Here is a 12,918-nt window from a genome sequence, read left to right on the forward strand (position 1 = left end):
AAGTCAGACACTTAACTGACTGAGCTACCCAGGCGGCCCCTCTAAATCTGTTTTTAAAGTTGAGTCTATTCTATAACCCAAGATAATGGCTGGGCAAAGAATGCTGGAGAAATAGAGAATGTTTTGAGGTCCCATCCAACAGGAAACAGTCACAAAATCCAAGTGTTTGGTAAAAGAAGGAATCTTCTGTAGTCATGGAAACCAAAAGGTATGACTTCGTTTCCCTGGAGACAGTTTGACATTGGCCATTACCAACTATTTTGGAGTTATGTAGTCCTATTGTTATCTTATTCAAAGGATTGCTAGATCTGGCTTCTTTAAAGAAAAGTAAACTTTATGGGGTTATTTTCATTTTTCCAGATTGCCCTCTCTCCCAAAGAATAGACACAGAGCACTCGGAGATACTGCAGAATTGGGGTTCCAAAGCCTACTTCTGGATGAGTCTATCAGATTAAGAAATTGCTTCCTGCATTGGTTGATGTCCCCCTCCCCACAGCCCTTTTCAATATCCCCAGTTACCTCACTGGTAGAAAGAGCAATAAAATGCTATTCTTCTGCCAAATGAGCCCTTTATTCCTAGAATTCTAATGTGAGGGTTATCACTTCTCAGAGACCACATGCAGAGTTTTGTATATGTGTGAATCAGATTTCTTGGGGGGGGGGAGGGGTGCCCAGTTAGGCAGCTCCAAATGTTAGGATTTTCATGTATTTGCTGAACCTTGTCAGGTTTTATGCCCCAACTGCATCCAGGCTGTGGCATCTACTGTATGAAATCTGGAAAGCCAGTTTGGATGTCCCCATTGGTGTGGATCTAATTACAAGCTATGGCGTGGTTCTTAAATGACGGTACTTGGCTGGGACTTGAAAAGCCCAACAATGTGAACAGGATTCCCAACCTGGCAGAGGCTCTCTGGAAACTTGGGCAGTGGCCCCAACTGCAGCCCTGAAGCATCGCACTCCCCATGCTGCGAGTTTGGGCAGGTGGGGGTTGGGAGAGTGACTATGTGGCATCCAGGGAGCCCCATCCTGTGGCCCCGAGTTCACAGGAGTCCTAACCGGATGCCCTGAGGGATCCCCGATGGTCCTGCTGCTTCTCATGCCCATCCTGGGAGGCTCCCATGTGCCCATGCTGCCCAAGCAGGTGGTTTTGGGGTGGGCACTTGGAGAGCAGCCCAGCTCGTCTTCCGCTGCACCACTGAGGTCCACCGTGGGTGCGGCTGCACCCTCCTGGAGTGCAGTGTGTGCGGTTGAGCCGTGCAAAGTCTGAGCAGCTGCAGAATCTGTTCCTGGAAGGCGTGGGAAACAACAGCCTGGCAGGGTTGGCCTGTGGGGCCAGAAGGGCTTCAGTGGGTGCACCTGGCATAGGCAGCTGACCAGGAACCCAGACAGACCTCAGCAGAGCAGGGGGAGGCCCTGAAATGGGAAGGCATCTCCCCCTCCTTCCCTGCCTCCCATCATCCCTCTCCATCTCCCTCCCTTCCAGGAATGACGTGCAGTCTTTCCAAAGCCCCACAGAAATCTTCCCTTTACCCGGATTAGAACACACAGACCAGTGAGGTCTAAACTGCCTGCCCTTGGGTGAAATCCTAGTCATCCATTGTGCAGACACTGCTCATGACAGTGAAAAGCCCTCTGTGGCTGCCTGGGGCATCTGGGTGGCTCAGTCCATTGAGCATCTGACTTGATTTCAGTCATGATCTCACAGTTCATGAGTTCAAGCCCCGTGTCGGGCTCTGCACTGACAGCGCAAAGCCTGCTTGGAATTCTCTCTCTCTCTCTCTCTCTCTCTCTCTCTCTCTCTCTCTCTCTCTCCCTCCCCCCCACCCCGCCCCTGTCTCAATTGCTTGATAAAAAGAAATAGGGAAACAACTAACCTAGCACTAGATAAATGCAGTTTGATGGATACCAGTTCTCAAAACACAGAACCTTTTGGAGGAAAACATCCAGAAGAATTATTTTTCTATGTAGGCCACTTTCCAAGGTGTCCCCCAGTGCCAGCCACCATCCACACACAGGAGGCAGTTTCTATTATGAGCCCACTTTACAGAAAAGGTTTGTGGAGGCTGTATGACCTGCCCACGGCCAAGGTTTATCCCAGATCTGTCTGACCCCACCGGCGGCTTTGAACCATGACTCCCTGCAGTAGGAAGAGATGACCATGGGTGTCCTCACACCCACCCATCCTGGGACCTCCCCCCCAACCCCAGTGGGACCCTCTGGAGGGGTGGGTAAGGGAACGGTTAGGGAGGTCTGATCTGCCCCACATGCTGTGTTGCCGGCAGGCTCTTCCTGGAGAACAGCAAGTTGGAGCACAGCGAGGATGAGAGCAGTGTCCTGGGTCAAGGTGGGAGCGGCACCATCATCTACCGGGCCCGGTACCAAGGCCAGCCCGTGGCAGTGAAGCGATTCCAGATCAAGAAATTCAAGAACTTTGCCAACGCCCCAGCAGGTGAACAGGGAGGGCCCTATGTCCTTTCTTTTCAGACATGTGCTCCCATGGTCCAAACTCCCTGCCACCTTAGGGAGGAGGGTCAGTGAGGCCAACGGAGGCCCCTGGGTGGCCAACCTGCTTTATTCCTGGCAGGATGTGGGACAGGCTGAAAGGTCAGGCTGAGCAAGGCCCGGAAGTTGTTTTGGAAGATTGCTTCCTTGTCTAGATGCAAGCCCCCAAGAGCCTGGGCCATCCTTAAAATTTCCATCTGCTTGCTCCACGGCCAGCACAGGCCTGGCATATGGTGGGCACACACTTAGACCTCAGGTGGACCCCTTACCTTGCAGGGCCCCTCTCAGCCATCCGCACTTAAGGAAGGGAAGTGATACTCTGGCTGAATGGATGGGGCAGCCAGCATGGGGTGGCTTCTACCCCACCCACACGAAGGAGGGGATAGGGTCTTGCCTTGGCACATCACCTCAGAGATGCTCTCTACCTAGAGCGACCCATCACCTCTTAACACCCAGCCAGCGCGGGTACTGGGCAGCCGCCTCGCTTCCAGCCAGCTGAGTTTCACATTTTCACTGCCCCTGGCTTAGCACATTCATCTTTATGACCACTAAGGTAATTTACACTCTTGGTAGAAAAAGCAGAATCCTAGAACAATCAGATCAGAAAGGAAGAGACAAGTTGTTGCTATGGGAAGAGAATGACTTCCTGCACAGAAAATCTAAGCAAATCCACTGGCAGAAATGAGAGCCAGGAAGAGTTCCACAAAGTTGCCAGACGTGAGCTCAACCTCAGAATTCAGCAGCGTTCCCACACACGGCAATGACCCATTGCTAGAAAATGTCCCCGTGGCAGCGATGAAACCACAAAGTATTGAGAGATAATTAGTATATACCATTCAATTTAGTTCCCATTTAAATCCTAGCAAGGGGTGTGTGTGTGTGTGTGTGTGTGTGTGTGTGTGCGCGCGCATGTGTGGGCTGGGGGGGGAATCTCACTGATTCTGAAATATGCGTATGAAATGACAAAATCCCAAGGACAGCTGACAGCTGAGACAATCCTACAGTAGGAGACAAAGGAAAGCGGCCTGCCCAGCAGATGTCATGACTTAGAACCCTACAGACACGAAGGCAGCGTTCTCCAGGGCTCCGCCAGGCCCGCCAAGGGAGCAGACACAGCCTTGCGTGTGCGTGGGAAGCTGGCGCTTAGCAGAGGTCACATCGTGAGTCAGAGGGGAAAGGCTGACAGTTCCCTAACTGAGGCAGAGACTTGGGTCAGACTTCACACCGTAGTCAAAAATAAATTCATAATGGGTTAAAGACCTCATGTAAAAAACAGAACCTTTGTGCTTGAAAAATAAATTTGGCCAGCCTGCACACAAATCTGACACAACTGATGCATTTTAACTGCCAAGGGTTTTTTCATGCTGTTTGAACCTCCATATCCAAACATCCCTGATTTTCAATTCTGAACGTAGGGGAGGAACAGAGAGGGATACAAGAGGACAAGAAAGACCTGGTGGACCCTGTTCGATGACCTCAGAGCCAGCCACAGACCAGTGGGCAGCACCCTGACCCTCCACTTGATGGGAGGGACCCCTCAGCGGGTGGGGGTGCAGGGGGGACTTTAGCAGCCACGGGTTAGACCGGTTACAGCGCAGACTGGCGATCGCCCACCACTGCCCACAGACCTTGCTCCTCTGGCCTGAGATGACGTGTCACAGGCCTGTGACAGCCCCAGTTTTCTCTCTGACTGAGGAGAGAGTGCTGGTTCTGTCTGCCCTTGGCGGTCCTGGCTGCTGGCAGGGAGCCAGGTGAGCAGTGACGACCCAGTGCTCAGCCCCATTCTGGTCATGCTGGTCGAACCAGGCTCTGGGTGGCACTCAGAGATGCAGAACTGGAATAAGCCACAGCTATGACCCTCAAGTAGCCAGCAGTGGGTGTGGCGAGGGCTACAAGAGTGGCACCTGTGTGACAAGGGCAGGGACGTGTGTGGTTCTCCATCGAGGGGGCAGGAACTGCCCACTTTGTTGGGCCGGGTTTAGCACCTGAGGAGGAGAAGTTTGATACCAGCCTGGAATGCCTCAGGAATGCCAGCATGTGGGGCCAAATTCTGGGTGACAGTGTTGCAATCCCTGATGTGTTAAGTGCCTTAGAGTATATATCTTGCCCTCCAGCCTCTCGAGTCCCCATGAGGCAGCTCTGAGTGTGGATGGCCCCCCACCCCGAGTGGCCCTAGAGGGGCTCCCAGCAAGGCAGCAGGTGCTCTTTGTCCCTCACCCCCTGGGCTGCGCTGATGGCTGTGCCCTCCCCCGCAGACACCATGCTGAGGCACCTGCGGGCCACGGACGCCATGAAGAACTTCTCGGAGTTCCGGCAAGAGGCCAGCATGCTACACGCCCTGCAGCACCCCTGCATTGTGTCCCTCATCGGCATCAGCATCCACCCGCTCTGCTTCGCCCTGGAGCTCGCCCCACTGGGTAGCCTCAACACTGTGCTGTCAGAGAATGCCAGAGGTACTAGCCACACCCAGAACAGTCCGGAAAGGGATTGCCTGGGGCCCCGCCTGGCCAGATATAGCCCCTCAGGGACCAGAGAGCCCTTGCTGGGCAGCACAGGCCCCAGGGAAGCTGTACCCTGGAGGTTCCCTCCTCCTGCTGGGCCTGGCTGCCTGGGGCAGAGCACGCCTGCCCCACGGCTCACGTGGCCAACTCCCCTCGGGCAAAGACCTACCCTTCCCCAGGTCTACGCCCTGTATGGTGCTGTTGGCAAGGCTAGAGAAGCTTAGGGTTTGGAGTCAGATGCAACCATGCACGTTCCCAGACCTGGTTCTCAGCCATAATCCAGTGAATTAGTGCTTAGTTTGCTGGCCTATAAAAGGGGGATAATAATAGCCCCACTGAGGGGGCAGTTGAGGGCCTCAAGTGAGGCGGGCCAGGGAGGGCCCAGGCTGCAGCCTGGCCCCCAGAAGCCCACCAGCCACGTGTCCATCATCATTAAAACCCTGAGACCCTGGGGTGAGGTTTATCTTAGATTTTTTTTGTTTTTTTTTTTTTTTTAATTTTTTAATGTTTATTCATTTTTGAAAGACAGAGAGAAACAGAGCACAAGCAGGGGTGGGACGGAGAGAGAGGGGGACACAGAATCTGAAACAGGCTCCAGGCTCTGAGCTATCAGCACAGAGCCCAACGCGGGGCTCAAACTCAGAAACCGCGAGATCATGACCTGAGCCAAAGTCGGATGCTCAACCGACTCAGCCACCCAGGCACCCCAAGTTTTTAAGGAAATTTTAAAATAATTTTCCTTGGGAAATGAATTGGTAACTAAATTCCAAAGAGCTGACAGAAGGAGAGAGGTAGTTGTCTCTCGATTCAGGAAGAAGAAATGCAATTAAACTCAAATCGTTTCTCCCTCGATGGAAGAGAACTTTTTAAATTATTTTATTTATTTTCTAATGTTTTTTTTTAAATTTTTTTTTAAGTTTATTTATTGTTCTTGAGAGATAGAGACAGAGCATGAGCAGGGGAGGGGCAGAGAGGAGGAGACACAGAATCTGAAGCAAGCTCCAGGCTCTGAGCTGTCAGCACAGAGCCGGATGCAGGGCTAGAACTCACGAACTATGAGATCATGACCTGAGCCAAAACCGGACGCTTAACCGACTGAGCCACCCAGGCGCCCCATAGTGTTTATTTTTGAGAGAGCGCAAGTGGGGGAGGGGCAGAGAGAGGGAGACAGAGGATCCATAGTGGGCTCTGTGCTGACAGCAGCGAGCCCGATGTGGGGCTCAAACTCACGAACTATGAGATCATCTCCTAAGCTGAAGTCAGACTCTAACCAGCTGAGCCACCCAGGTGCCCCGAGAGCTTTTTTACTTTTATTTTTTAATGTTTATTTATTTTTGAGAGAGAGACAGAGCACGAGCAGGGGAGGAGCAGAGAGAGAGGGAGACAGAATCTGAAGCAGGCTCCAGGCTCTGAGCGCTCAGCACAGAGCCCCAATGAAGGGCTTGAACTCACGAACTGCGAGATCAGTTCCAGGTGCCCTGAGAGCTTTTTTAAAATGAAGCTCTTACTCCTACAACCCACCTCTTGACAATATAGTAAACTTGGCCTACAGTGAACTCTAGGAATTTTGAATCCTTGCTGTTTTAGTAAAAACACGAACAATTCCAGGCATGAGATACCGGGAATCAAGCAATGTCTATTCTAAATATTATTGCACTTCAGAAAGTCATTCTCTGTCTCCTCCTATATCCAGCACGGATAATGATGAGAAGTATCTGTAGAATATAAAGTATCTGGGAAGAGAAAAGGTTAGAAAAGACAGTTGTAATGATGGTTTGCTTTTTTTTTTTCTTTGCAAAGATTCTTCCTTTATGCCCCTGGGACACATGCTCACCCAAAAAATAGCCTACCAGATTGCCTCTGGCCTGGCCTACCTGCACAAGAAAAACATCATCTTCTGTGACCTGAAGTCAGACAACATTCTGGTCTGGTCTCTGGACGTCAAGGACCACATCAATATCAAGCTGTCGGACTACGGGATCTCACGGCAGTCATTTCATGAGGGTGCCCTCGGCGTGGAGGGCACGCCCGGCTACCAGGCCCCAGAGATCCGTCCTCGCATTGTGTATGACGAGAAGGTACCCACCCTGGCCCACTGCTACGCAGCCCAGCCCCACAGCCAAGCCCAGGCCCTGGTGAAGCCAGGAACCTGCAGCCTCTGAGCTCTGTGTTTCCCCAGGCACACGTCTGTCCCTCTCCTGTGCTCAACCAGGAGGGTATGGCTTGAGCCAGAAATGCACAGGGGCCTGTGTCCACCTAGCAATGTCAAAGTTGACCTCTCCTTAGCTTTAGGAATGGTGCTATAGCCTCTGAATTCTCTAACCTTGATTCAGAGACATAATGAAGGTGGTACACAGTGGACAGTGAGCCCAAGACAGAAATAGGTCTGGATTTGGGTCCCAACTCTGCCATTTAGATGGGTAAACTGGAGACAGTGGACCAGCCTCATGGGGACTCGTGAGGGGCAGACAGAGTAAGGATGGCAAGGGCTCCCGGCCCATAGGTGCTGTCCACAAGGCATTGTCCGAACTGAATGGCAGAGATGGCCAAGACAGCATCCTCCAAAGCCAGAAGAGAGTGAATTCTAGCAAGACAGGACTGGACTCCCGAGCAGCTGCCTGGCCCGCCTCGGCCAACATGATGGCTAAATGTTTGCCTTCTTCCCTGAAATAGATGCAGGCACACAGGCAACTAAAAACCATGTTACAGCTGGTGCCATCCCTGCTTCACTAATCGCCTGGCACTGAAACTCCCCTGGTCTATAATTTTTCGTTATTTGGTGATTTACAGATGAGTCATTGGCTAATTGCTTCAGGAACAGCCTAAATGGCAATGCTGGACATTACATTCCCATGTTATCTTATAACTGGAAGTTTGTACCACCTTCAAATAAAACAGGAAGAAGAATGACCTTAGCATGTGTAGGTTAACTCATCGCCTGTGATTATTAACCGAAATAGAAAAGGCAAATCAGTGTGATAAAAATAAGAGCTTCTTAAGTAGCAGGTGACACAGGCAAGGCACCTTGAAACTAAGATTATAACAGGGACCTTCATGTTGAAAATTCTCAGGTCTATCTCAGTCATTCTCCCGCTAAAACGTTATTTTTTGGCCCTCATGGAGGCCTATACTAACTTCTCCTTACTGGGCCTTTTGATAACATTAAAATTAGAGGAGTCAACATGTTATGATTTAGGAGACATCCCCCCCTTTATGATTTGCAGACACTGCTCTTCTAGTGCCTAGCACATTAAGCTGAGGGTCCGTGTTCTCCTGCCTTGTCTTGATTCTCAAACATAAAGGAACATGACATCCTTGCAGCCCTTAACCAGTGGCTGGTAGTTAGCAAGTTCTCAGTGTGTGTTTATTGGATGGATGGGTGGGTGGGTGGGGGAATGGATGGATGGATGATGGATAGATGGAAAGAAGGAAGGAAGGAAGGAAGGAAGGAAGGAAGGAAGGAAGGAAGGAAGGATTGAAAGATGGGTGGCGAAAGGGACAGAATGATGCATGGTCAGATGGTTGGCCAGATGTTTCGACAGGTGGGAAGTGATGGATACATTCATTGGTGGATGATTGATGATTGTATCCCTGGACAGGATCCCTTGTCTAATTGTGTCCTCCTGCTCCCTCCATCTCAGGGCCAGCTTCTGAAAGGTGCTGGGCCCAGGCAGGGGACCTGACTTGGCTTGCCTCTTTGCCCAGGTAGACATGTTCTCCTATGGAATGGTGCTCTACGAGTTGCTGTCGGGGCAGCGGCCAGCGCTGGGCCACCACCAGCTTCAGATCGCCAAGAAGCTGTCCAAGGGCATCCGTCCTGTTCTGGGGCAGCCCGAGGAGGTGCAGTTCCATCGCCTGCAGGCACTCATGATGGAGTGCTGGGACACAAAGCCCGAGAAGGTACCGGGGGCCCAGGACCTGGGGGACCAGACACCTCCTGCCACAGTGGTGGAGGGTCTGCGTCTCCAGAATGCACGTGTACAGCTAACTGCCCATCCTTCACTAAAGGTCTAGAACAAATGAGGCAACCCTCCTCTGCTCATCCCTTCTAGAAAGAGATGTTTACTGTCCTAATACATCCAGCTCATCTGTGTGTGTGTGTCACTCTCAGGAAAAATGAGCTTTTTTTCCTCCCCACTTTTATGTCACACCATCATGCAAGCAAAACATACCAGCCCCCTTATAGCAGTACAGTCCCCGTGCAAGAGCAGAGAGAATGTATGTATCTCTTTTTATTTAAAGAGAAATGGGGAGCAAGTTTGCTCGTGAGAGCAGGAGTCATATTATCACTTTTTTTAAATGTCTATTTTTGAGAGAGAGAGAGACAGTGCAAGCAGGGGAGGCATAGAGAAAGAGAGGGACAGAGGATCTGAAGTGAGCTCCATGCTGACAGGAGAGAACCCAATGCGAGGCTCAAACCCACAAGCTGCGAGATCATGACCTGAGCTGAAGTTGGATGCTTAAGCAATTGAACCACTCAGGCACCCCGTCTATTATCATTTTAAAACTTAGCTGTTTGGGGAAGAGGCCCAGTGGTTTCAAGGTTAAAATGCATTCATCAAACTAGATGGTACTAATTCAATGTATTGGGAGTAAAAGAAGCTTCTGAGAAAAATCCTTTACAAGATTGTATGTCTATAGGCATGGAGGTTGGAATCTTAGAGTTTAAGCCAACCAGATGACCAAAGTTCAAGTTGCCATTGACAGTGATGACCCAGATACTCTGGCATCTGAAGTTGTTTCAGCCTCTTGTTTTGAGCAGTTTCTAGACCTTCCTCCCTTGTTCAAGACCATTGGTTTCATGGGCAATATAGGCATCAATCTGGTTTACGTGACCCTTGTTCATGGCTCTGGTGGCCTCTCTCCCTCAGCGCCCACTGGCCCTGTCGGTGGTGAGCCAGATGAAGGACCCAACCTTTGCAACGTTCATGTACCAGCTACCCTGTGGGAAGCAGACGGCCTTCTTCTCATCCCAGGGCCAGGAGTACATGGTGGTGTTCTGGGATGGGAAAGAGGAGTCCAGGTAATGTCCTGAGGCTTACTTTGCCCTGCTGGGGTGACCATGCACTTGGGGAGCAGTCAGGGCTGACCACGGTGAGAGATGTTTACAGACGGTGGGTTGGGAGCCTGATGGAGTTTGCTCCAGAGAGAAAACTGAGTCCATGCAAATGACAGGCATGTATGCATTTGTGCTTAAGAGGAGCAAAGAGAAGGTGGTGTCTGCCAGGGGTGGGGTCAACACAGGGCTTTGCTTTTTGTTGGTTTTTCCTTCTTAATCCCCATCACCTGTTTCATCCATTCTCTCACCCCAACTCCCCTTTGGCAACCACCAGTTTGTTCTCTGTGTTTATGAGTCTGTTTCTGCTTTATTTTTTCTTTTGTTTTTTAGATTCCACATATAATTGAAATCATATGGTGTTTGTCTTTCTCTGACTTATTTCACTTAGCAGAATACATCTAGGTCCATCCAAGCTGTTGCAAATGCCAAGATTTCGTTCCTTTTTATGGCTGAGTAATATTCTGTGTGTGTGTGTGTGTGTGTGTGTGTGTGTGTGTGTGTGTGTGTAAAGTGCCTTTATCCGTTTATCTATGGATAGACATTTGGGTTGTTTCCATATCTTGGCTATTGTAAATAATGCTGCAGTAAACACAGGGGTGCATGTATCTTTTCAAATCAGTGTTTTTGTTTTCTTTAGGTAAATACCCAGAAATGGAATTACTATATCATATGCTATTTTAGGAACCTCCATACTGTTTTCCTTTTTTTAAATATTTTTATTTTTGAGAGAGGGAAAGAAAGTATGAGTGGGAGAGGAGCTAGGGTGGGGGACAGAGGATCCGAAGCAGGCTCTGTGCTGACAGCAGAGAGCCCGACGTGGAGCTCCAACTCATGAACTGTGAGATCATGACCTGAGGCAAAGTTGGAAGCTGGTTAATGGACTGAGTCTCCCAGGCGTCCCCATTCTGTTTTCCAGAGTGGCTGCACCAATTTATATTCCCATCAATGGTGCACGAGGCTTTCCTTTTCTCCACATCCTCACCAACACTTGTTTCTTGTCTTTCTGATACTCGCCCTTCTGACAGGTGTGAGGTAATATCTCATTGTGGGTTTGTGTCATATTTCCCTGATGATGAGTGACGTTGAACATCTTTTCGTGTGTCTGTTGGCCATCTGGATGTCTTATTTGAAAAAATGCCTATTTAGGTCCTCTGCTCATTTATTAGTCAGATTGTTTGTTTTCTTGGTGTCGGGTTGTATGAGTTCTTTATATATTTTGGATACTGACCCCTTATCAGATACTTCATTTGCGAATATCACCTGCCATTCAGTAGGCTGCCTTTTCATTTTGCTGATGGCTTCCTGCGCTGTGCAAAAGCTTTTTAGTTTGATGCAGTCCCATTGTTTATTTTGCTTTTGTTGCCTCTACCTGAGGAGACAGATTCAAAAAAATATTGCTAAGCCTGATGTCCAAGAGTTTACTGCATATGTGTTCTTTTATAAGTTTTATGTCTCACATTTAGGCCTTTAATCCATTTTGAGTTTATTTTGTGTATGGTGTAAGAAGGTGGTCTAGTTTCATTCTCTTTCATGTTGCTGTGAAGTTTTCCCAACACTGTTTGTCAAAGAGACTGTCTTATTCCCATTGGACACTCTTTCCTACTTTTTCAAAGATTCATTGGGGCGCCTGGGTTGCTCAGTCAATTAAGCATCCAACTTCAGCTCAGGTCATGATCTCACAGTTCAGGAGTTCAAGCCCTGTGTCAGGCTCTGTGCTGACAGCTCAGAGCCTGGAGCCTGCTTCAGATTCTGGGTCTCCCTCTCTCTCTGCCCCTCCCCGACTCGTATTCTCTCTCTGTCTCTCAAAAATAAATAAATGTCAAAACAAATTCAAAGATTCATTGACCATATAGTTGTGAGCTCATTTCTGGGTTTTCTATTCTGTCCAACTGATCTATGTGTCTATTTTTGTCCCGGTGCCACACTGTTTGGATTACCACAGCTTTGTAGTATAGTTTGAAATGAGGGATTGTGACGCCTCCAGCTTTATTCTTTTGCCTCAAGCTTGCTTTGGCTATTTGGGGTATTTTGTGGCTCCATACAAATTTTGAGATTATTTGTTCTAGTTCTGTGAAAAATGCTGTTCCTATTTTGATAGGGATTGCATTGACTCTATAGACCACTTTGGGCAGCATGGGCCTTTTAACATTAATTCTTCCAGTCCACAAACACGCTGTTCACTTATTTGTGTCATTTTCAATTTCTTTTCTCAATGTCTTAAGTGTTCAGAGTACAGGTTTTTCACCTCCTTGATTAAATTTATTCCTAGGTGTTTTATTCTTTTTGGCACAGTTGTAAATGGGAACGTTTTCTGAATTTCTCCTTCTGCTAGTGTGTTAATAGTGTATAAAAACACAACAGATTCCTATATCATTATTTTGTATCCTGAAACACTCCTGGGGTCATTTATTAGTTGGAGTAGTTCTCCCATCCTGAGGGGACTTTGTTTTAACATGGATGCTATTTGCAGCTTGATAGTCGAAGAAGTCAATGATGCTGGGGGTGGGAGGGAGAGGACAGTCACCAGAGTGCAGTTGCTGAGTCACGAGAGGAGCAGGGGACCCAGAGCCAAGCACAACTGGTGCCCTTAAATGAGAGTTTGTGGGCCTTCCCTTCTAGTTGCATCTTTTTCTCAGTGAAGTGGCAGGAGGGTCAAAAGCATGGGGAGAGGTTTTGAATATTCGAGGAGAAAATGATGACGTGTGATGTGAGCAGTGACACATGAGACCAGGGTGATTACAGGATGGCACTGAGGCCCACTGGAGGTTGGAGATTGTGCATTGGAAATGAGACTCATCAGAGGGGTTATGTTCCCCCAGCATGCTTTGCTGACCCACATTGCAAGATAGGCAACCG

General features: G+C 49.1%; 1 protein-coding gene across 4 annotated transcripts in view; it reads left to right on the forward strand.

The window, feature by feature from the left end:
- The window catches only part of LRRK1 (leucine rich repeat kinase 1), a 148,997-nt gene that overhangs the window by 108,921 nt on the left and 27,158 nt on the right, over nucleotides 1-12,918 (forward strand). For all 4 annotated transcript variants that reach the window (XR_006218453.1, XM_042988215.1, XM_042988214.1 and 1 more), the window contains exons 25-29: nucleotides 2,283-2,449; nucleotides 4,758-4,955; nucleotides 6,804-7,081; nucleotides 8,709-8,903; nucleotides 9,875-10,026. Coding sequence is in view for 3 of the 4 variants with exons in the window: in XM_042988215.1 (XP_042844149.1) it covers nucleotides 2,283-2,449; nucleotides 4,758-4,955; nucleotides 6,804-7,081; nucleotides 8,709-8,903; nucleotides 9,875-10,026 (990 nt within the window). In the remaining variant the exon portion in view is untranslated. The remainder of the gene's footprint in view (nucleotides 1-2,282; nucleotides 2,450-4,757; nucleotides 4,956-6,803; nucleotides 7,082-8,708; nucleotides 8,904-9,874; nucleotides 10,027-12,918) is intronic.

This window comes from Panthera tigris, chromosome B3, assembly GCF_018350195.1.
Source record: "Panthera tigris isolate Pti1 chromosome B3, P.tigris_Pti1_mat1.1, whole genome shotgun sequence".
Lineage (NCBI taxonomy): Eukaryota > Metazoa > Chordata > Mammalia > Carnivora > Felidae > Panthera > Panthera tigris.